At 42.5% G+C, this 25,532-nt stretch overlaps 1 protein-coding gene across 10 annotated transcripts in view; it reads right to left on the reverse strand.

Moving 5' to 3' along the window:
• LOC110516876 (uncharacterized) overlaps positions 1 to 25,532 on the reverse strand; it is a 69,292-nt gene that overhangs the window by 16,382 nt on the left and 27,378 nt on the right. For 3 of the 10 annotated variants that reach the window (XM_090222088.1, XM_090222086.1, XM_090222091.1), the window contains exons 3-11: positions 20,718 to 21,168; positions 20,386 to 20,516; positions 18,408 to 18,654; positions 15,963 to 16,103; positions 13,275 to 13,316; positions 8,458 to 8,501; positions 3,085 to 3,166; positions 1,604 to 1,744; positions 1,063 to 1,158 (exon numbers count right to left, since the gene is read on the reverse strand). In XM_090222088.1, the coding sequence (XP_090078214.1) occupies positions 1,063 to 1,158; positions 1,604 to 1,744; positions 3,085 to 3,166; positions 8,458 to 8,501; positions 13,275 to 13,316; positions 15,963 to 16,103; positions 18,408 to 18,654; positions 20,386 to 20,516; positions 20,718 to 21,168 (1,375 nt within the window). Of the gene's footprint in view, positions 1 to 1,062; positions 1,159 to 1,603; positions 1,745 to 3,084; positions 3,167 to 8,457; positions 8,502 to 13,274; positions 13,317 to 14,609; positions 15,280 to 15,374; positions 16,104 to 18,407; positions 18,655 to 18,884; positions 19,960 to 20,385; positions 20,517 to 20,717; positions 21,169 to 25,532 lie in introns of those variants that run through there. The other 7 variants (XM_090222089.1, XM_090222087.1, XM_090222094.1 and 4 more) reach the window with 6 other exon arrangements.

The following is a 25,532-nucleotide window of genomic DNA, read 5'->3' on the forward strand; positions in this document are numbered from 1 at the left end:
AGCTCTGACGTAACTAAGTCAACGTGAGTAGCTCTGATGTAACTTAGTCAACGTGAGTAGCTCTGACGTAACTAAGTCAACGTGAGTAGCTCTGACGTAACTAAGTCATCGTGAGTAGCTCTGATGTAACTTAGTCAACGTGAGTAGCTCTGACGTAACTAAGTCAACGTGAGTAGCTCTGACGTAACTAAGTCATCGTGAGTAGCTCTGACGTAACTAAGTCATTGTGAGTAGCTCTGACGTAACTAAGTCAACGTGAGTAGCTCTGACGTAACTAAGTCATCGTGAGTAGCTCTGACGTAACTAAGTCAATGTGAGTAGCTCTGACATAACTAAGTCTACGTGAGTAGCTCTGACGTAACTAAGTCAACGTGAGTAGTAGCTCTGACGTAACTAAGTCAACGTGAGTAGCTCTGACGTAACTAAGTCATCGTGAGTAGCTCTGATGTAACTAAGTCATCGTGAGTAACTCTGACGTAACTAAGTCAACGTGAGTAGCTCTGATGTAACTAAGTCATCGTGAGTAGCTCTGACGTAACTAAGTCAACGTGAGTAGCTCTGATGTAACTAAGTCAACATGAGTAGCTCTGACGTAACTAAGTAAAGGTGAGTAGCTCTGACGTAACTAAGTCATCGTGAGTAGCTCTGACGTAACTAAGTCATTGTGAGTAGCTCTGACGTAACTAAGTCAATGTGAGTAGCTCTGACGTAACTAAGTCATCGTGAGTAGCTCTGACATAACTAAGTCATGGTGAGTAGCTCTGACGTAACTAAGTCATTGTGAGTAGCTCTGACGTAACTAAGTCAACGTGAGTAGCTCTGACGTAACTAAGTCAACGTGAGTAGCTCTGACGTAACTAAGTCATTGTGAGTAGCTCTGACGTAACTAAGTCATCGTGAGTAGCTCTGACGTAACTAAGTCATTGTGAGTAGCTCTGACGTAACTAAGTCATTGTGAGTAGCTCTGACGTACCTAAGTCAACGTGAGTAGCTCTGACGGAACTAAGTAATTGTGAGTAGCTCTGAGAGAATTGGGAGAGACAGGTGTCTGTTGTTACTCACTGCTGGCTTGGAGAGGCTTTTGCAGCTTCCGTCTGGGTTCCCTTTCACCCATTGGTGGATGAGGTCGGCCACGCCTACATTCAGACCCTCTGTATCCTGAGAAACACAGATGATGAATCATGATGAAGTCGCTCATTAACATAACGAATGCCACCCTATTTCCCATTAAAAAGGTGCAGAAGCATTTTCCATTAAGTCACTGACTACAGATGAAAATGAACCAATTTGCCAAATCTGGCACCTAGACAGAAGTGTTGAACACTGCACATTTTACCCCGTCAAATAAACCTAATAAGGTAAGGTATAAATGCTACTTTTGTGTTATGAGTAATTTGATGATTGAGTTCACTAAAAATGGAGGAGAGGCCCACCGATGCCTTCATACCTTGGATAGTGTTTACTAAAGTGGTCAGAGGTCTGTTATCAATAAGAGCCATGTTGCAATATGCAGAGTCTCTGTTTATCAGCAAGTGAATACGTTTGGCTATCCAGAACCCCTTGCTCAAAGACAATGGCTTGTCCGTGTGTAATCTTTCCCTACCTTGGAAGGTGTTTCCCTGGGCGGCTGGCTCCAAGCTTCCCCGGCCTCAAACAAATTCTTCTTGGAGGCCACAGGCTCAGTGGGGCTGGGCAGGTCCGTCAGAGCCTGCTGCCTGGCTGCCTTGGCTTCCATAGAGGACGTCTGGACACATGAGACATGACCGTTAACTCCCGTTTACTGTCTGGACTGAATTGGTCACACTGTGTTGTTACACAAGGCTAAAGAAAGAGCCTGCATAGCCGGTTCCTCTCTGTTCGGGGGCAGGCTTGGCCACTCCTGTGTTACGGTTAAAGATAAACTAAATAAAGGAGTAGCTTTAAATGTTGTAGGTCATACAGGGGATGAAAACTCAGAGGATGGAAGATGGCAGTAGATTAGTATAATACAGTACAGTGTTAACCAACTCTGGGAACTCCTAATGTGAGCTGTTGGAGGAACTGGAGCACTGGAGAAAACAGTAGTACAGTATAGTACAGTATAGTATAGTATAGTATTACATAGTACAGTATAGTATAGTATAGTATTACATAGTACAGTATAGTATAGTATAGTATAGTATTACATAGTACAGTATAGTAGCGTACAGTGTGGTCTAGTATAGCACAGTATAGTATAGTATAGTGCAGTACAGTATAGCACAGTATAGTATAGTACAGTATAGAGTAGTATATTATAGTATAGTATGGCACAGTACAGTATAGTATAGTATGGTACAGTAGAGTAGAGTATAGTATATCATATTATAGTATAGTATAGTACGTTAGAATAGAATGTAGTATACCATAGCACATCATAGTGTAGTGTAGTATAGTACAGTATAGTGGAGTATATTACAGTGCGTTATAGTATATTACAGTAAAACACAGTAAAGTAATGTAAAGCATACCAAAGTATAGTAATGTATAGTATAGTACATTCAAGTATAGTAAAGTATTGTAAAGTATAGTACGGTATAGCATAGTACAGTAAAGTATATTAAAGCATAATAAAGTATAGTAAGGTATAGCATAGTACAGTATAGTATAGTAAAGCATAAAAAAGTATAGTAAGGTATAGCATAGTACAGTATAGTATTTTAAAGCATAGTACAGTTTTGTAAAGTTTAGTAAGGTATAGTATAGTATTGAACGGCATGGTAAGGTATAGTATAGTATTGTAAAGTTTAGTAAGGTATAGTATTGAAAAGCATGGTAAGGTATAGTATAATATTGTAAAGTTTAGTAAGGTATAGTATTGAAAAGCATGGTAAGGTATAGTATAGTATAGGAACGTTTAGTAAGGTATAGTATTGAAAAGCATGGTAATGTATAGTATAGTATAGGAACGTTTAGTAAGGTATAGTATTGAAAAGCATGGTAAGGTATAGTATAGTATAGGAACGTTTAGTAAGGTATAGTATTGAAAAGCATGGTAAGGCATAGTATAGTATTGAAAAGCATGGTAAGGTATAGTACAGTATTGTAAAGTACAGCATAGTATACCTCTATGGCATGAGTGTACTGTTCCAGCCTGTTGTCGATCTTGGAGATGGGGATGGGAGGCTGGGTCTTCTTGATGCTGTTACTGTTTTAAAACAAGACATATTCCATGAACATCATTTTTTCATAGTCCTCTGAGGTAGAGGTTAGGGTTGATAGTACTCTGAGGTAGGGTTAGGGTTGATAGTACTCTGAGGTAGGGTTAGGGTTGATAGTACTCTGAGGTAGGGTTAGGGTTAGGGTTGATAGTACTCTGAGGTAGAGGTTAGGGTTGATAGTACTCTGAGGTAGAGGTTAGGGTTGATAGTACTCTGAGGTAGAGGTTAGGGTTGATAGTACTCTGAGGTAGGGTTAGGGTTGATAGTACTCTGAGGTAGAGGTTAGGGTTGATAGTACTCTGAGGTAGGGTTAGGGTTGATAGTACTCTGAGGTAGAGGTTAGGGTTGATAGTACTCTGAGGTAGGGTTAGGGTTAGGGTTAGGGTTGATAGTACTCTGAGGTAGAGGTTAGGGTTGATAGTACTCTGAGGTAGGGTTAGGGTTGATAGTACTCTGAGGTAGGGTTAGGGTTAGGGTTGATAGTACTCTGAGGTAGGGTTAGGGTTGATAGTACTCTGAGGTAGGGTTAGGGTTAGGGTTGATAGTACTCTGAGGTAGGGTTAGGGTTGATAGTACTCTGAGGTAGAGGTTAGGGTTGATAGTACTCTGAGGTAGGGTTAGGGTTGATAGTACTCTGAGGTAGGGTTAGGGTTAGGGTTGATAGTACTCTGAGGTAGGGTTAGGGTTGATAGTACTCTGAGGTAGGGTTAGGGTTAGGGTTGATAGTACTCTGAGGTAGGGTTAGGGTTGATAGTACTCTGAGGTAGAGGTTAGGGTTGATAGTACTCTGAGGTAGGGTTAGGGTTGATAGTACCCTGAGGTAGGGTTAGGGTTGATAGTACTCTGAGGTAGGGTTAGGGTTGATAGTACTCTGAGGTAGGGTTAGGGTTGATAGTACTCTGAGGTAGGGTTAGGGTTAGGGTTTATAGTACTCTGAGGTAGGGTTAGGGTTGATAGTACTCTGAGGTAGGGTTAGGGTTGATAGTACTCTGAGGTAGGGTTAGGGTTGATAGTACTCTGAGGTAGGGTTAGGGTTGATAGTACTCTGAGGTAGGGTTAGGGTTAGGGTTGATAGTACTCTGAGGTAGGGTTAGGGTTGATAGTACTCTGAGGTAGGGTTAGGGTTGATAGTACTCTGAGGTAGGGTTAGGGTTAGGGTTGATAGTACTCTGGGGTAGGGTTAGGGTTGATAGTACTCTGAGGTAGGGTTAGGGTTGATAGTACTCTGAGGTAGGGTTAGGGTTAGGGTTGATAGTACTCTGAGGTAGGGTTAGGGTTGATAGTACTCTGAGGTAGGGTTAGGGTTGATAGTACTCTGAGGTAGGGTTAGGGTTGATAGTACTCTGAGGTAGGGTTAGGGTTGATAGTACTCTGAGGCAGGGTTAGGGTTGATAGTACTCTGAGGTAGGGTTAGGGTTGATTGTACTCTGAGGTAGGGTTAGGGTTAGGGTTGATAGTACTCTGAGGTAGGGTTAGGGTTGATAGTACTCTGAGGTAGGGTTAGGGTTGATAGTACTCTGAGGTAGGGTTAGGGTTAGGGTTGATAGTACTCTGGGGTAGGGTTAGGGTTGATAGTACTCTGAGGTAGGGTTAGGGTTGATAGTACTCTGAGGTAGGGTTAGGGTTAGGGTTGATAGTACTCTGAGGTAGGGTTAGGGTTGATAGTACTCTGAGGTAGGGTTAGGGTTGATAGTACTCTGAGGTAGGGTTAGGGTTGATAGTACTCTGAGGTAGAGGTTAGGGTTGATAGTACTCTGAGGTAGGGTTAGGGTTGATAGTACCCTGAGGTAGGGTTAGGGTTGATAGTACTCTGAGGTAGGGTTAGGGTTGATAGTACTCTGAGGTAGGGTTAGGGTTAGGGTTGATAGTACTCTGAGGTAGGGTTAGGGTTGATAGTACTCTGAGGTAGGGTTAGGGTTGATAGTACTCTGAGGTAGGGTTAGGGTTAGGGTTGATAGTACTCTGAGGTAGGGTTAGGGTTGATAGTACTCTGAGGTAGGGTTAGGGTTGATAGTACTCTGAGGTAGGGTTAGGGTTAGGGTTGATAGTACTCTGAGGTAGGGTTAGGGTTGATAGTACTCTGAGGTAGGGTTAGGGTTGATAGTACTCTGAGGTAGGGTTAGGGTTAGGGTTGATAGTACTCTGGGGTAGGGTTAGGGTTGATAGTACTCTGAGGTAGGGTTAGGGTTGATAGTACTCTGAGGTAGGGTTAGGGTTGATAGTACTCTGAGGTAGGGTTAGGGTTAGGGTTGATAGTACTCTGAGGTAGGGTTAGGGTTGATAGTACTCTGAGGTAGGGTTAGGGTTGATAGTACTCTGAGGTAGGGTTAGGGTTGATAGTACTCTGAGGCAGGGTTAGGGTTGATAGTACTCTGAGGTAGGGTTAGGGTTGATAGTACTCTGAGGTAGGGTTAGGGTTGATAGTACTCTGAGGTAGGGTTAGGGTGGTATGTTTCATTGCTAAGTAAAGGTATAGCTCATTCTTAAGACATCTAATGAATCCACAGTCCTTTGATGGCTATTTTGGGTATGGCGAAGGATTCCTGTGTGTCATAGTCTAAATAAAGTGATAGTAGTTATACTCCCTATGCTCTTCTTTCAAGTCAACCTGAAACCGTTTCAACACTTGTCTGACCCCAGGCCTCCTGCACGCCACAAGCATTACTCTTGCTTCAGGCATGTGTGGTTTAACCCAACCAGCTCCATTTACATTTGCTACAGCACAGGAGCTCACTGCCCAGACAGAGGAGCAGGACATCTCTAGTCTCAACAGGAGCTCACTGCCCAGCCAGAGGAGCAGGACATCTTTAGTCTCACCAGGAGCTCACTGCCCAGCCAGAAAAGCAGGACGTCTCTAGTCTCACCAGTAGCTCACTGCCCAACCCAAGGAGCAGGATGTCTCTAGTCTCATCAGGAGCTCACTGCCCAGCCAGAGGAGCAGGACATCTTTAGTCTCACCAGGAGCTCACTGCCCAGCCAGAGGAGCAGGACATCTGACCAGGAGCTCACTGCCCAGCCAGAAAAGCAGGACGTCTCTAGTCTCACCAGGAGCTCACTGCCCAGCCAGAAAAGCAGGACGTCTCTAGTCTCACCAGGAGCTCACTGCCCAGCCAGAGGAGCAGGACGTCTCTAGTCTCACCAGGAGCTCACTGCCCAGCCAGAGGAGCAGGACGTCTCTAGTCTCACCAGGAGCTCACTGCCCAGCCAGAGGAGCAGGACGCCTCTAGTCTCTTAGGATGTCTAACAGACTAGACCACATATCAACACAGACTATCCTCTAAACAGTGATCTCTTCCATCTGCTTTCATATAATATCTATAGACTTTATCAGAGATCCTCTAAACAGTGATGTCTTCCACCTGCTCTAATATAATATCTATAGACTATATCAGAGATCCTCTAAACAGTGATCTGCTTTAATATAATATCTATAGACTATATCAGAGATCCTCTAAACAGTGATCTGCTTTAATATAATATCTATAGACTATATCAGAGATCCTCTAAACAGTGATCTGCTTTATTATAATATCTATAGACTATATCAGAGATCCTCTAAACAATGATCTCTTCCATCTGCTTTAATATAATATCTATAGACTATATCAGAGATCCTCTAAACAGTGATGTCTTCCATCTGCTTTAATATAATATCTTCCTGTCCCTCTGATTTAGGCCAGATAAATGTGACACCGGAAAACTTTAAACTTTATTAGCAGTGACTTCCACCAACGCAGACAGATGCTTTGTGTCGAGGGTGTTTGGGTTACCATTAGTTACGATGATGTCATTGACTCTCTGATGATGAGTTCCATCATGTTCACATTTTATGAAAGGGGCTATTATCCTCACGCAATGTTTCCTCTTACAAGTGTGTGTGTGCGTGAGTGTGTGTGCCTGCGTGCATGTTTATGTATGTATGTGTGTGTGTGTGTGTGTCCTCTGACAGATGGGAAACAGAGAGGCAATAAAACACCGGCTCACCTGATGACTTCATCTCTTAAGGCCCTCAGACTCCTAGTTAATGCTATCCCTCAACATTCTCTGTCTTAAGGCCCTCAGACTCCTAGCTAATTCCTCTCTCCCTCACCATTCTCTGTCTTAAGGCTCTCAGACTCCTAGCTAATTCCTCTCTCCCTCAACATTCTCTGTCTTAAGGCCCTCAGACTCCTAGCTAATTCCTCTCTCCCTCACCATTCTCTGTCTTAAGGCTCTCAGACTCCTAGCTAATTCCTCTCTCCCTCAACATTCTCTGTCTTAAGGCCCTCAGACTCCTAGCTAATTCCTCTCTCCCTCACCATTCTCTGTCTTAAGGCCCTCAGACTCCTAGCTAATTCCTCTCTCCCTCACCATTCTCTGTCTTAAGGCCCTTAGACTCCTAGCTAATTCCTCTCTCCCTCACCATTCTCTGTCTTAAGGCCCTCAGACTCCTAGCTAATTCCCCTCTCTCTCACTATTCTCTGTCTTAATAAGGCCCTCATACTCCTAGCTAATTCCCCTCTCTCTCACTATTCTCTGTCTTAATAAGGCCCTCAGACTCCTAGCTAATTCCCCTCTCTCTCACCATTCTCTGTCTTAAGGCCCTGAGACTCATAGCTAATGCTGTCCCTCACCATACTATCTCTATCTCACCATGAGGAGCATACCTGTTGCACCGGCTATACGAGTGTTAGAGTGTATCTATCTAACCACACGGCTGCTATAGGATCAGATGTCTAATGTATTCCACCACACGGCTGCTATAGGATCAGATAACTAATCTATCTCAGTGCGAGGCTCCTCTGTAAGCATATCGCCCATCTATCTTACCAACAGCCACCAAAGAAAACACATCTGGTTTGACTTAGTACACATAAATCATCACTGACAAAGAGAGAGTGAGAGAGAGAGAGAGAGACAGAGACAGAGACAGAGACAGAGACAGAGACAGAGACAGAGACAGAGAGAAAGAGAGAGACAGAGACAGAGAGAGAGAGAGAGAGAGAGAGAGAGAGAGAGAGAGAGCGAGAGAGAGAGAGACACAGAGAGAGAGAGAGAGAGAGAGAGAGACAGAGAGAGAGAGAGAGAGAGAGAGAGAGAGAGAGAGAGAGAGACACATAGAGAGAGAGAGAGAGAGAGACAGACAGACAGACAGACAGACAGAGAGAGAGACAGAGAGAGAGAGAGAGAGAGAGAGCGCCTGCAAAATCCCTGCTTTTCGATTTCTCTACTTCGCTATCTGTTTTTTTTCCCGCCAGAGCAAGTACTTAGTTATTTCACTTCAGATATTTTCACTCACCTTTTCTGCAGAGAGCGGTTCAGAGACTCAGTCCTCTCGTTGATCTGAGGAAGGGAACAAGGACACCGGGTTTGTATTGGGAGATAATATATCTGAAGCTACCTAGAATAACAGCTAACAACTTCAATCTACAGTAGCCCTACATTATTTATCTACAGTAGCCCTACATTATCAATCTACAGTAGCCCTACATTATCAATCTACTGTAGCCCTACATTATCAATCTACAGTAGCCCTACGTTATTTATCAACAGTCGCCCTACATTATCGATCTACAGTAACCTTACATTATCAATCTACAGTAGCCCTACCTTATCAATCTACAGTAGCCCTACATTATCAATCTACAGTAGCCCTACATTATCAATCTACAGTAGCCCTACGTTATTTATCAACAGTAGCCCTACATTATCGATCTACAGTAACCTTACATTATCAATCTACAGTAACCCTACATTATCAATCTACAGTAGCCCTACGTTATTTATCAACAGTAGCCCTACATTATCGATCTACAGTAACCATACATTATCAATCTACAGTAACCCTACATTATCAATCTACAGTAGCCCTACGTTATTTATCAACAGTAGCCCTACATTATCGATCTACAGTAACCCTACATTATCAATCTACAGTAGCCCTACATTATCAATCTACGGTAACCTTACATTATCAATAGAGAGTATTCCATCCAAAGAATTCCTTCTCGTTAAAGCATTTGTGGTTTATACTGTTATGACCTGATAAAAGTGTATAATACTGTCATGACCTGATAAAGGTACTGTCATGACCTGGTAAAGGTGTATAATACTGTCATGACCTGATAAAAGTGTATAATACTGGCATGACCTGATAAAGGTACTGTCATGACCTGTTAAAGGTGTATAACACTGTCATGACCTGTTAAAGGTGTATAATACTGTCATGACCTGTTAAAGGTGTATAATACTGTCATGACCTGATAAAGGTGTATAATACTGTCATGACCTGTTAAAGGTATATAATACTGTCATGACCTGATAAAGGTGTATAATACTGTCATGACCTGTTAAAGGTGTATAATACTGTCATGACCTGATAAAGGTACTGTCATGACCTGATAAAGGTACTGTCATGACCTGATAAAGGTATATAATACTGTCATGACCTGATAAAGGTGTATAATACTGTCATGACCTGTTAAAGGTGCTGTCATGAACTGATAAAGGTGTATAATACTGTCATGACCTGATAAAGGTGCTGTCATGACCTGGTAAAGGTGCTGTCATGACCTGATAAAGGTGTATAATACTGTCATGACCTGTTAAAGGTGCTGTCATGACCTGATAAAGGTACTGTCATGACCTGATAAAGGTGTATAATACTGGCATGACCTGTTAAAGGTATATAATACTGTCATGACCTGGTAAAGGTACTGTCATGACCTGATAAAGGTATATAATACTGTCATGACCTGGTAAAGGTACTGTCATGACCTGATAAAGGTGTATAATACTGTCATGACCTGTTAAAGGTGTATAATACTGTCATGACCTGGTAAAGGTATATAATACTGTCATGACCTGATAAAGGTACTGTCATGACCTGTTAAAGGTATATAATACTGTCATGACCTGTTAAAGGTATATAATACTGTCATGACCTGATAAAGGTACTGTCATGACCTGATAAAGGTATGTAATACTGTCATGACCTGATAAAGGTACTGTCATGACCTGATAAAGGTGTATAATACTGTCATGACCTGTTAAAGGTATATAATACTGTCATGACCTGATAAAGGTACTGTCATGACCTGATAAAGGTACTGTCATGACCTGATAAAGGTGTATAATACTGTCATGACCTGGTAAAGGTACTGTCATGACCTGATAAAGGTACTGTCATGACCTGTTAAAGGTGTATAATACTGGCATGATCAGATAAAGTTGTATAATACTGTCATGACCTGTTAAAGGTATATAATACTGTCATGACCTGATAAAGGTAATGTCATGACCTGATAAAGGTACTGTCATGACCTGTTAAAGGTGTATAATACTGTCATGACCTGTTAAAGGTACTGTCATGACTTGATAAAGGTGTATAATACTGTCATGACCTGTTAAAGGTACTGTCATGACTTGATAAAGGTGTATAATACTGGCATGACCTGATAAAGGTGTATAGTACTGTCATGACCTGGTAAAGGTACTGTCATGACCTGGTAAAGGTGTATAATACTGTCATGACCTGTTAAAGGTGTATAATACTGTCATGACCTGATAAAGGTGTATAATACTGGCATGACCTGATAAAGGTAATGTCATGACCTGATAAAGGTACTGTCATGACCTGTTAAAGGTGTATAATACTGTCATGACCTGTTAAAGGTACTGTCATGACTTGATAAAGGTGTATAATACTGTCATGACCTGTTAAAGGTACTGTCATGACTTGATAAAGGTGTATAATACTGGCATGACCTGATAAAGGTGTATAGTACTGTCATGACCTGGTAAAGGTACTGTCATGACCTGGTAAAGGTGTATAATACTGTCATGACCTGTTAAAGGTGTATAATACTGTCATGACCTGATAAAGGTGTATAATACTGGCATGACCTGATAAAGGTGTATAATACTGTCATGACCTGGTAAAGGTAATGTCATGACCTGGTAAAGGTGTATAGTACTGTCATGACCTGTTAAAGGTACTGTCATGACCTGGTAAAGGTACTGTCATGACCTGATATAGGTGTATAGTACTGTCATGACCTGTTAAAGGTGTATAATACTGTCATGACCTGTTATAGGTGTATAATACTGTCATAACCTGGTAAAGGTGTATAATACTGTCATGACCTGATAAAGGTATATAATACTGCCATGACCTGTTAAATGTGTATAATACTGTCATGACCTGATAAAGGTATATAATACTGTCATGACCTGTTAAAGGTGTATAGTACTGTCATGACCTGTTATAGGTGTATAATACTGTCATGACCTGGTAAAGGTACTGTCATGACCTGTTATAGGTGTATAATACTGTCATGACCTGGTAAAGGTACTGTCATGACCTGTTATAGGTGTATAATACTGTCATGACCTGGTAAAGGTATATAATACTGTCATGACCTGTTAAAGGTGTATAATACTGTCATGACCTGTTATAGGTGTATAATACTGTCATGACCTGTTATAGGTGTATAATACTGTCATGACCTGGTAAAGGTGTATAATACTGTCATGACCTGTTAAAGGTATATAATACTGTCATGACCTGATAAAGGTATATAATACTGTCATGACCTGTTAAAGGTATATAATACTGTCATGACCTGATAAAGGTATATAATACTGTCATGACCTGTTAAAGGTGTATAGTACTGTCATGACCTGTTATAGGTGTATAATACTGTCATGACTTGGTAAAGGTGTATAGTACTGTCATGACCTGTTATAGGTGTATAATACTGTCATGACTTGGTAAAGGTGTATAGTACTGTCATGACCTGTTATAGGTGTATAATACTGTCATGACTTGGTAAAGGTACTGTCATGACCTGTTAAAGGTGTATTGTACTGTCATGACCTGTTAAAGGTGTATAATACTGTCATGACCTGATAAAGGTATATAATACTGTCATGACCTGTTAAAGGTATATAATACTGTCATGACCTGATAAAGGTATATAATACTGTCATGACCTGTTAAAGGTGTATAGTACTGTCATGACCTGTTATAGGTGTATAATACTGTCATGACCTGTTATAGGTGTATAATACTGTCATGACCTGTTATAGGTGTATAATACTGTCATGACCTGTTATAGGTGTATAATACTGTCATGACCTGGTAAAGGTGTATAATACTGTCATGACCTGGTAAAGGTGTATAGTACTGTCATGACCTGTTATAGGTGTATAATACTGTCATGACCTGTTAAAGGTGTATGTAGGGGCCACACAGTAAGTTGAAAGGAACAATCTTCCCCTTGAAGTTGTCAACATATTATCCATCAGCATGGCTCATAATAAGGACACCTTCCTGTTGATGATGTAGCAACAATGGCTCAGAAGGTCTTTGGAGGGAAGGTGAAACAGGAACGCTTGGTCGCGGATCTGTTTGGATTGTCTTGCCAACCCATATGGTCATTGATGCATGACAATGTCTATATTTGGCAAGACAGCACCAACAGATCTGGGACCAGGCTAGAAACAAGAGCTGAGTTTGTATGAAGCGCAGAATGACATAAAAAAAAAATGACAGACAGCTGACAAGTGGTGTCACGTTACGATCACACGGAACACAACAGAAGGGAAACCTTTGTGTCACAGTTAACCCCGTGGTGACCTTTAACCTGGAATGACCCCTGCATGGGGTCAACGTTCCAGAACAGAATCATTCTGTGTTCTGTTATATTATGTTTCCCCCCCTTCAGATTCAGATTCACTTTTGTATTACATTTAAAGTAAAAATCGAACCGGATCTCTGTTGTAATGCATCGTATACAACAACAAATATCATGCTGATGATTCCTTGACATTTATTAGAAATATTTCCTTTCGTTTTAGTTATAAAAGCAAACAGGGAACAGAATCTAACAGGGGGGGGGGACTCAATCTAACACGGGGGGGGGGGGGGTTTAATCTAACACGGGGGGACAGAATCTAACACGGGGGGGTTTAATCTAACACGGGGGGGGGACAGAATCTAACACGTGGGGGGGGGACAGAATCTAAAACAACAACAGAATAGTTTTGATTTGGATTAAATGTTCTGAAACACGTTTGTCCTCTGGAACCCTGGGTCTCCAAGGTGAAACTCACCGTGCAGGTATTCTCAGACGTCATCCTCTCCTCGGTGTCATTCTGGAAGGACACACATCACAGGGAAGCACATTGATGACAGGAAAGACACGAGCCAACGCCACTGCCGCAGACAGTTTCTTTCAGATGACTTTTACACTGCTAACGACGTGCCAAGAAACACGATAATATATAAGGTCATTCATCTGATAGATACGTACAGTGAGAGGAACACTTTTCAACGGTCGAAAAGGTTTATTTTCCTAGTAGTTTGGCTAATAATCTTTGTGTTTTTTCCGATTGATTTTAGAGGAAAATATATTTGTTTGTAAAAAAAAATCACTGAACCTTTATTTAACTAAGCAAGTCAGTTAAGAATAAATTCTTATTTACAATGACGGCCTACACCGGCCAAACTTGGACGACGCTGGGCCAATTGTGCGCCGCCCTGTGGGACTCCCAATCATGACCTGTTGTGATACAGCCTGGAATCAAACCAGGGTGTCTGTAGTGACGCCTCAAGCACTGAGATGCAGTGTTTTAGACCACAGCTCCACTCCTACTTGTAATAGGAGTATTACTAGTGTTTTACTGGTTTAACAGAAGCACAGAAAACATTGGATTGAGTGAGTCACTTCATTGGTTATGACTCAACAGTTGGCACATTAGCAAGGTTGCTATTGAGCAATGCAAACGTCTGTTACATCCTATTTAGCTGTGAGCCAAAAAAGAAAGTTGGGTGCTTTCCCATAAAGACATGAATTTACCCATGAAGACATGAATTAACCCATGAAGACATGAATTTACCCATGAAGACATGAATTAACCCATGAAGACATGAATTTACCCATGAAGACATGAATTAACCCATGCCGGTCCGTGAAGTGTTGGAGTGTTTAAGGAAAGCTGACCACATGCAGCTACACACAGAGCACAACACAACATCTATGTCCCCAATGGAACCCTATTCTGGAACCCTATGGGTCCTGATCAACGGTAGTGTACTATAAAGGGAATAGGGTTCCATTTGGAAGGTACACAAAGGCTCTGTTCCAGTATCCATAGTAACATAGTTCTTAGAATAAAGCAGAGTATTGGGGGCGTGGATTCTAAGAGGTAGACTAGAATGGACGTTAGAACACAGCCTAAAACTCTCAGCCTAAAACTCTCTAAATGCTTTCAACACAGGAAGTGTGAAAAGCATTTCTTCACACTTGTTAAAAAAACATCAAGGTGAGGAAATATAGGATGATGTGTCAACATGACATGCAAGAGGTGGAGAGGCGGTGTGGGGGTGTGATGACACCAAGTGAGAGAAGAAAAATGTAGAGAAGTGATCCTGTAGTCAACATTGTCTTTTGTGTTTCTACGATAAGATTGAGAAAACAAACTGTTTTGCTCATCAAAGAGTTGATTTTGAAAGTATTTTACATTTAGTAGTTAGTAAAAAAAAAAAAGTGTCTTCAGACTAGAAGGTTTGTTTTCAAATCTGTCACGGTTCATTTCTGTCTGAGAAGGGAGTGTTGAAAACAAGTCAAGAAACGGAACCCAAAGGAAGCCAGTGTGAATAGTCATACTGACATCAGACTCTAAGTAGAGACTCGTGTTACCTGTCATACCACCACAGACCATACAGGACTCTCACTTCACATCACAGAGCCAACACAGTTATATCCATCCACACACTGCACTTACAGACAGTCGACAACTTACTGGGTAAAACAGAAGGAGGAGTTTCTGGTAGGACGGCATGAAGCATGGAAACAGAACACAGTGGCAGACATGCTACATCAAGCACTGTGTAATACCGTGTGAGTCGACATGGCAGAGTTAACAGAAAGGGGACAAATATGCTGTGAAATACATCCTATGATGTTTCCTACATCCTGTATATGAAGAAATCCATTGAATCCTTTCTGGTTCTGATAAAAATAATTTTCTCTACAACTGTGGGCATGTGGTTAGGTGATAGGTGAATGACAAGGTGATGTGTATGGTGGTAAATTATATGGGATATCAGAAGTATCTTGAACTTATGTGATTGATTGATTGATTGATTGGTTGATTGATTGGTTCATTGATTGATTGATTGATTGATAGATACCGGGACATCAGTAGTACCTTGAAGTTATGTGATTGATTGATTAATTGATTGATAGATACCGGGACATCAGAAGTATCTTGAAGTTATGTGATTGATTGATTGATTGATAGATACCAGGACATCAGTAGTACCATTGATAGATAGATAGATAGATAGATAGATAGATAGATAGATAGATAGATAGATAGATAGATAGATAGATAGATAGATAGATAGATAGATAGATAGATAGATAGATAGATAGATAGATTGATAGATACCGGGACAACAGTAGTACCTTGAAGTTACGTGATTGATTGATTGATAGATACCAGGACATCAGTAGTACCATTGATAGATAGATAGATAGATAGATAGATAGATAGATAGATAGATAGATAGATAGATAGATAGATAGATAGATAGATAGATAGATAGATAGATAGATAGATAGATAGATAGATAGATAGATAGATAGATTGATAGATACCGGGACAACAGTAGTACCTTGAAGTTACGTGATTGATTGATTGATAGATACCAGGACATCAGAAGTATCTTGAAGTTATGTGATTGATTTGATTGATTGATAGATTGATAGATAGATACCGGGACATCAGTAGTACCTTGAAGGTGGGGCTCATGGGACTGAAGGGGCTGAAGGACTCGTCTCCCTCAATGCTGGAAATACTGAGGTTCTTCATCCTTCTCTCTGAAGCCGCCATCCTCCTACTCTCTATCCCGTCTTTCACCCTCTTCCTCTCCTCCTGTAGACGGAGAAATTACATTAGAACAACACACCCCTCTTCCTCTCCTCCTGCAGACGGAGAAATTACATTAGAACAGCACACCCCTCTTCTTCTCCTCCTGCAGACGGAGAAATTACATTAGAACAACACACCCCTCTTCCTCTCCTCCTGCAGACGGAGAAATTACATTAGAACAGCACACCCCTCTTCTTCTCCTCCTGCAGACAGAGAAATTACATTAGAACACACCCCTCTTCTTCTCCTCCTGTAGACGAAGAAACTACATCAGAACAACACACCCCTCTTCCTCTCCTCCTGTAGACAGAGAAACTACATTAGAACACACCCCTCTTCCTCTCCTCCTGCAGACGGAGAAACTACATCAGAACACACCCCTCTTCCTCTCCTCCTGCAGACAGAGAAACTACATTAGAACACACCCCTCTTCCTCTCCTCCTGCAGACAGAGAAACTACATCAGAACAACACACATACACATACAGTGGGGTAAAAAAGTATTTAGTCAGCCACCAATTGTGCAGGTTCTCCCACTTAAAAAGATGAGAGAGGCCTGTAATTTTCATCATAGGTACACTTCAACTATGACAGACAAAACGAGACAAAAAATCCAGAAAATCACATTGTAGGATTTTTGATGAATTTATTTGCAAATTATGGTGGAAAATAAGTATTTGGTCACCTGTAACTTCTTCTTAAGAGGCTCCTCTGTCCTCCACTCGTTACCTGTATTAATGGCACCTGTTTGAACTTGTTATCAGTATAAAAGACACCTGTCCACAACCTCAAACAGTCACACTCCAAACTCCACTATGGCCAAGACCAAAGAGCTGTCAAAGGACACCAGAAACAAAATTGTAGACCTGGGAAGACTGAATCTTTAATAGGTAAGCAGCTTGGTTTGAAGAAATCAACTGTGGGAGCAATTATTAGGAAATGGAAGACATACAAGACCACTGATAATCTCCCTCGATCTGGGGCTCCACGCAAGATCTTACCCCGTGGGGTCAAATGATCACAAGAACGGTGAGCAAATTTCCCAGAACTACACAGGGGGACCTAGTGAATGACCTGCAGAGAGCTGGGACCAAAGTAACAAAGCCTACCATCAGTAACACACTACGCCGCCAGGGACTCAAATCCTGCAGTGTCAGACGTGTCCCCCTGCTTAAGCCAGTACATGTCCAGGCCCGTCTGAAGTTTGCTAGAGAGCATTTGGGTGATCCAGAAGAAGATTGGGAGAATGTCATATGGTCAGATGAAACCAAAATGTATCGTGGGCCATGTATCGTGAGATTTTGAGTGAAAACCTCCTTCTATCAGCAAGGGCATTGAAGATGAAACGTGGCTGGGTCTTTCAGCATGACAATGATCCCAAACACACCGCCGGCAATGAGGGAGTGGCTTCGTAAGAAGCATTTCAAGGTCCTGGAGTGGCCTAGCCAGTCTCCAGATCTCAACCCCATAGAACATTTTTGGAGGGAGTTGAAAGTCCGTGTTGCCCAGCAACAGCCCCAGAACATCACTGCTCTGGAGGAGATCTGCATGGAGGAATGGTCCAAAATACCAGCAACAGTGTGTGAAAACCTTGTGAAGACTTACAGAAAATGTTTGACCTCTGTCATTGCCAACAAAGGGTATATAGGTTAGGTTTCTTCCTAGGTTTTGGCCTTTCTAGGGAGTTTTTCCTAGCCACCGTGCTTCTACACCTGCATTGCTTGCTGTTTGGGGTTTTAGGCTGGGTTTCTGTACAGCACTTTGAGATATCAGCTGATGTACGAAGGGCTATATAAATAAATTTGATTTGATTTGATTTGATATAACAAAGTATTGAGATAAACTTTTGTTATTGACCAAATACTTATTTTCCACCATAATATGCAAATAAATTCATTAAAAATCCTACAATGTGATTTTCTGGATTTTTTTTCTCATTTTGTCTGTCCTAGTTGAAGTGTGCCTATGATGAAAATTACAGGCCTCTCTCATCTTTTTAAGTGGGAGAACTTGCACAATTGGTGGCTGACTAAATCATTTTTTGCCCCACTGTACATGAGCCTGAACTGACCTCTGTCGTGCATGTTGTGCATTATAATGCATTATAACGCATTATGTCAGAGCTCACAAGGTGTTAGAAAAGTGCTAACAATGCATTATGAAGAGGGTGTTCATAGGAAGTGTTACCAACATGCAGCGACATGCATATACACACACACAGATAGTGTACATACCAGTCTCAGAGTAGGAGTGCTGGTCTAGGATCTGACCCCCCCTGTTCATTCATTATAACGGACCCAGGTCTCACCTCCTCCTGCTCCTGTCTGTGCTGCTCCTCTTTCTCTCTCTGGTGCTCCTCCTCCTCCCTGGCTCTGCGTTTCTCCTCTCTCCTGCGGTTCAGCTCCTCCATCTCCTCCTGGTCCTCCTGCTGTCTCTGTCTCAGCTGTTCCAGGGTGCCCTGTCCCTGGCCTGGTGTCTTCTCTGTCTCCAGCTGCCCCCCGGGAACCTCTCCATCCACCTCCTCCTGTCTCTGCCCTCCCAAGCTGCCACTACGACTAGAGGAGAGGAGAGGAGAGGAGAGGAGAGGAGAGGAGAGGAGAGGATGAAAGTAAAGTCCAAAGTTAGAGGACAGGTTGGAGGAAGCTGCTCCGTCTCTCACTATGATCAAACTGCATTATAAATGTAACACCTTCTAATATCTCCACTGCTGTAGTTATGAACTACTTTGGACAGGTCTCATCTCATCAATCCACAAGATTCCCTCAGTGTGCTTTGAAATGTTTACCTGTCTCCTTCAGTGACAAACAAGGAAGAAGTACGTGTCTCATCCATCTCTTTCGGTGTCTCATCCATCTCTTTCGGTGTCTCATCTATCTCTTTCTGTGTCTCATCCATGTCTTTTGGTGTCTCGTCCAAGACTATCTGTGTCTCAACCATGTCTTTCGGGGTGTCATCCATCTCTTTCTGTGTCTCATCCATGTCTTTTGGTGTCTCGTCCAAGACTATCTGTGTCTCAACCATGTCTTTCGGGGTGTCATCCATCTCTTTCTGTGTCTCCTCCATGACTATCTGTGTCTCAGTCATGACTATCTGTGTCTCAGCCATCTCTATCTGTGTCTCTAGCTGTGTCTCAGCCATGTCTTCCTGTGTTTCATCCAAGACTATCTGTGTCTCAGTCATGACTATCTGTGTCTCAGTCATGACTATCTGTGTCTCAGCCATGTCCTCCTGTGTCTCATCCAAGACTATCTGTGTCTCATCCATGACTATCTGTGTCTCAGCCATCTCTATCTGTGTCTCTAGCTGTGTCTCAACACCCGATAGTAACTCACTCTTAAGGCTTGGTTAAATTAAGGAAGGATGTTGAGCTAGCCCATACAGGAAGTGATGAGAGTCACTGATCTTGTCATGCCTCTTTTTCAGTTCAGTATGAAGTAGGAACTGATAGATGCTTTACAGAAGTTATTATTCTCTCTCTACAAGCGATCACCCATACATTTTAATTTGATCGCCATGTTGCAGGAGAGCTTTCCTGCAACGCAGGAAATGTAAAACGTCTAGTTTATTTGAGGTTTAAAAAGGCTTCTGAAGTTTGTAATTTCCCTTTAACAATTTCAGACTTGATTTATCCTTATGAATGATGTATCAACCTCTTCAAAAATGTCCATTAATAATAATCCACCCTATAATTCACATTTCCTGTTGCTGTGGGATTATTTTCCTGCTGTAGAAAACTGGCTCAAATGAAGATCCTCCATCTGTAGCAGGAAGATAAGACTGAAACCAAGGAAACTATAAATAAAGAAACTCAGACAGCTTCAGTCTTTGGGTTGAGTTCTCCTCCTCTTTAAATTGAATTTGGACATTACAATAGTGAGATCTGGCCCCAGTCTGAATCGGTGTCCAAAATGGCACCCTATTCCCTTGATAGTGCACTACTTTAGACCAACCAAATGGAACCCTATTCCTGTTATAGTGCACTACTTTAGGCCAGACAAATAGAACCCTATTCCCTTTATAGTGCACTACTTTAGACCAGCCAAATGGAACCCTATTCCCGTTATAGTGCACTATTTTAGGCCAGCCAAATGGCACCCTAATCCCTTGATAGTGCACTACTTTAGACCAGCCAAATGGCACCCTATTCCCGTTATAGTGCACTACTTTATACCAGACAAATGGCACCCTATTCCCATTATAGTGCACTACTTTTGGCCAGATGAGGCTCTATTTAAGGATTCGAGCGCCATTTTGGACACACATATAGACTATTTTAGGTGTGTTACCTTGGAGACAGTTTCCCTGCAACTAGGTATGAGGTCACTTCCGCCCCAGCTGCTTCCCCGTTGCTGTTGACGTGTCTCATGACTTTAGAGGTGTAGGAGATCTTCAGCTCAGATTTCTTCTTCTCCACGACCTAAAAACAAAACAGAGCATTCAGAAGAACACTTTATAGTTCAATTTGACTTTTGCCATCAAAAAACGTCATTGGCGGTCAAGTTTGGCATCACAGCCCAAACATCAGCTTTCCCCTCTTTGCCCTGCCGTGAATAAAGACGACAGTGTGACTTGAGTGATGATTGGATACAGCACGGGATATACACAATCGTAACTCTACCTTGTCATCTGTTACTCTTCTTGAAGTGTCTTGTGTCTTGTTGCTGGCTCTTCGTTCCCACTCTACCTCCTTCTCCTCCCTCTCCTCGGGCCCAGGTCCAGGACGTGTCTTCAAGCAGGGTCTGATTGGGGAGGCTCTGTTTAGCCTGAGCAGCTGGGGCTGCTGCTGCTGCTGGGGGTGATGCTGCTGGGGTTGATGCTGCTGGGGATGATTCCGCTGCTGCTGGGGGTGATGCTGCTGGGGTTGATGCTGCTGCTGGGGGTGATGCTGCTGCTGGGGGTGATGCTGCTGGGGCTGATTCTGCTGCTGCTGGGGCTGATGGTCCTCCGAGGACTCCTGTTCCTCCAGGTGGCGCTGTCTGCGTTTCTCCAACCTCTGGGTCCAGTCACTGAAGCCCTCGTCCTCCTCCAGAGCCAACTGGCAGCCACTAGCCTTCAGCTCACTCTCACACCTGAAGAGACAGGTACAATTGTTAATAACAAGTCAAACCTAAAGGTGATCCAGTCATTTCTAACTGTTCAACAGATATCTATCTATCTTGCACCATAGGAAATATAGTGCTATATTCAACATTTCCTTCAAGAGTAATGACACCAAAGGACAGGGTTATCCAGGCCGAGAGATGGCCAGGTCGACCCTCCCAAAAGACAGACAATACTTACAGCCTTCAACACTTCAACCTAATGCATTGTCAACTGAATTCAAAACAGACTAATTCGGCTAAATTCCTAACTGTTTATTAACACAGTGTAAAAAGTCATTATTTCTGCTAACTCCCAATGCCTAGAACCATTGTAGGAAACCCAACTCAAAGTATATCAGTTCTGCTAACTCCCATTGCCTAGAACCGTTGTAGTAAACCCTACTCAAAGTATATCAGTTCTGCTAACTCCCAATGCCTAAAACCGTTGTAGTAAACCCAACTCAAAGTATATCAGTTCTGCTAACTCCCGTTGCCTAGAACCGTTGTAGTAAACCCTACTCAAAGTATATCAGTTCTGCTAACTCCCGATGCCTAGAACCATTGTAGTAAACCCTACTCAAAGTATATCAGTACCCACTACCCTCTGTAGTGCCTTGAGGTCGGAGGCCATACTAGGCAGTGATGCAACTCATCAGGATGCTCTCAATGGGGCAGCTGTAGAACCTTTTGAGGATCTGAGGACCCATGCCAAATCTTTTCAGTCTCCCGAAGGGGAAAAGGTTTTGTCGTACCCTCTTCACAATTGTCTTGGTGTGTTTGGACCATGTTAGTTTGTTGCTGATGTGGAAGCCAAGGAACTTAAAGCTCTCAACCTGCTCCACTACAGCCCCGTCGATGACAATTTTCTTCCCTCTGGTTGCACATTTAACATGCTGATAGAAATGAGGTAAAACTGATTTAAGTTTCCCTGCATTATTAAAGTCCCCGGCCACTAGGAGCACTGCCTCTGGGTGAGCGTTTTCCTGTTTGCTTCAGTTTAGCCCAGCAGATGACAGGTGTTAGCCAGACCCCAGGGCCTTTGGCTCAGCGTCATGGCAACGGGACACACATGTACTGTGGCCATGGAAACATACACAAAACTGAACGACCGACCTCGCAGCCAACGGAACGGACGCCACTGCTGCATCCTGTTTCCTCTGAGTGAGCTATGGGCTGGTATCCCAAATGGCACCCATTTCCCTAAATAGTGCACTACTTTAGACCAGAGCCCTATTCACCATATAGTGCACTACTTTTCACCAGAGCCCTATGTAGTAGTGCACTACTTTAGACCAGAGCCATATTCACCATATAGTGCACTACTTTTCACCAGAGCCCTATGTAGTAGTGCACTACACAGGGGATAGGGTGCCCTTTGGAACGAAGGCATGCTCTCTTCCTGTAGCCCCGGCCTTCTGTCATTTCTCGTTTCTCATTGTTGCAACAAAGCAAAAATAAATATAGTTTAGGTTGATTTATTAATGTGCTGCATAGAAGTGCATTAAAACATTAACAAGTAGCATAATAACATAATAACATTAACAAGTAGAATAATAAGTTATTCTACCTGGAACCAAAAACGGTTTCCACCTGGAACTAAAAAGGGTTCCGCCTGGAACTAAAAAGGGTTCCGCCTGGAACTAAAAAGGGTTCCGCCTGGAACCAAAAAGGGTTCCACCTGGAAGTAAAAAGGGTTCCGCCTGGAACTAAAAAGGGTTCCGCCTGGAACTAAAAAGGGTTCCGCCTGGAACTAAAAAGGGTTCCGCCTGGAACTAAAAAGGGTTCCGCCTGGAACCAAAAAGGGTTGCGCCTGGAACTATAAAGGGTTCCACCTGGAACTATAAAGGGTTCCACCCGGAACTATAAAGGGTTCCACCCGGAACTATAAAGGGTTCCACCTGGAACTAAAAAGGGTTCCACCTGGAACTAAAAAGGGTTCCACCTGGAACTAAAAAGGGTTCCACCTGGAACTAAAAAGGGTTCCACCTGGAACTAAAACAGGTTCTACCTGGAACTAAAAAGAGTTCCACCTGGAACTAAAAGCGGTTCCACCTGGAACCAAAAAGGGTTCTCTTATGGGGACAGCCGAAGAATCCTTTTGGAAGTATTTTTTCTAAGAATGTAGCGTAATTAGATCTCTGGTAAAAAAATATATATATATTCTGGATAAAGGACCATTTATTTCCAGTGTAACATTTGAAACCCCTACCACACACCTGCAGATGTTTCTTTAACTAGATTTTTCTTAACTAGAAATGTAGTAACCTTGCAACTACTCGTAATGAGTCCATCATCAAAAATAAGTTTGAGTCACCAATAGGTTTGAGTCACCAGTAGGTTTGAGTCGCCAGTAGGTTTGAGTCACCAGTAGGTTTGAGTCACCAATATATTTGAGTAACCAGTAGGTTTGAGTCACCAATCGGTTTGAGTCACCAATCGGTTTGAGTCACCAGTAGGTTTGAGTCACCAGTAGGTTTGAGTCACCAGTAGGTTTGAGTCACCAATAGGTTTGAGTAACCAGTAGGTTTGAGTCACCAGTAGGTTTGAGTCACCAATAGGTTTGAGTCACCAATAGGTTTGAGTCACCAATAGGTTTGAGTCACCAGTAGGTTTGAGTCACCAGTAGGTTTGAGTCACCAGTAGGTTTGAGTCACCAGTAGGTTTGAGTCACCAATAGGTTTGAGTCACCAATAGGTTTGAGTAACCAAGGAAACAAGAAGTAATAGCCTAAACTACCACACATCTTTAAGAGGAAACCATTGATTCAATACAAGAGACCTGTTGTGGAGGAACATGGCTCACACACATGAATGCACAAACACACACACACACACACACACACACACTCACTCACTCACTCACTCACTCACTATGTAAGGCCTAACAGTAGATAAGCAATGTCAACTCCTTTCCTGATCAGCTCAATGCCTCCCCCTGGGTAGAGCAGTGTCTCTCCCTTCATATCTAGAGTCGTACACATCAACACTGACAGGTCATTTAAAACCAATAGCACAGCACACTGAAGGCTGCAACCCTAATAGCACCCTATTCCCCAAGGGCTCCGGTCAAACCTGTACACTATATAGTAAACAGGGAGTCATTACGGGACACAGCCCAGGTCCATTGAGACACAGCCCGGGTCTATATACTGTAAACCCTGATAGGATGCGTGACAGCACTTCATTAGCGAACGCTAGCTAATGTTGTCTTGTTTCCCTACAGTCTATTCAGCACCATTGAGACATCAGTCAGATTACCTACAGTCTAATCAGCACCATTGAGACATCAATCAGATTACCTACAGTCTAATCAGCACCATTGAGACGTCAGTCAGATTACCTGCAGTCTAATCAGCACCATTGAGACGTCAGTCAGATTACCTACAGTCTAATCAGCACCATTGATACATCAATCAGATTACCTACAGTCTAATCAGCAGCATTGAGACGTCAATCAGATGACCTACAGTCTAATCTGCACCATTGAGACATCAGTCAGATTACCTACAGTCTAATCAGCACCATTGAGACGTCAGTCAGATAACCTACAGTTTTATCAGCACCATTGAGACATCAGTCAGATTACCTACAGTCTAATCAGCACCATTAAGACATCAGTCAGATTACCTACAGACTAATCAGCACCATTAAGACATCAGTCAGATTACCTACATTCTAATCAGCACCATTGAGACATCAGTCAGATTACCTACAGTCTATTCAGCACCATTGAGACGTCAGTCATATTACCTACAGTCTAATCAGCACCATTAAGACATCAGTCAGATTACCTACAGTCTAATCAGCACCATTGAGACATCAGTCAGATTACCTACAGTCTATTCAGCACCATTGAGACATCAATCAGATTACCTACAGTCTATTCAGCACCATTGAGACATCAGTCAGATTACCTACAGTCTAATCAGCACCATTGAGACATCAGTCAGAGTACCTACAGTCTAATCAGCACCATTGAGACATCAGTCAGATTACCTACAGTCTAATCAGCACCATTGAGACGTCAGTCAGATTACCTACAGTCTAATCAGCACAATTGAGACATCAGTCAGATTACCTACAGTCTATTCAGCACCATTGAGACATTTTTTTTAAATTATATTTTTAATTAACCTTAATTTAACTAGGCAAGTCAGTTAAGAACAAATTCTTATTTACAAAGACAGCCTACCCCGGCCAAACCCTAACCCGGATGAAGCTGGGGTAATTGTGCCCTGTCATATGGGACTCCCAATCACGGCCGGGTTGTGATACAGCCCAGGATCGAACCAGGGCGTCCGTAGTGACGCCTCTAGCACTGAGATGCAGTGCCTCAGACCGTTGCGCCACTAC

This window comes from Oncorhynchus mykiss, chromosome 26 (assembly GCF_057628025.1).
Source record: "Oncorhynchus mykiss isolate SJ-2025 chromosome 26, ASM5762802v1, whole genome shotgun sequence".
Taxonomy (NCBI): domain Eukaryota; kingdom Metazoa; phylum Chordata; class Actinopteri; order Salmoniformes; family Salmonidae; genus Oncorhynchus; species Oncorhynchus mykiss.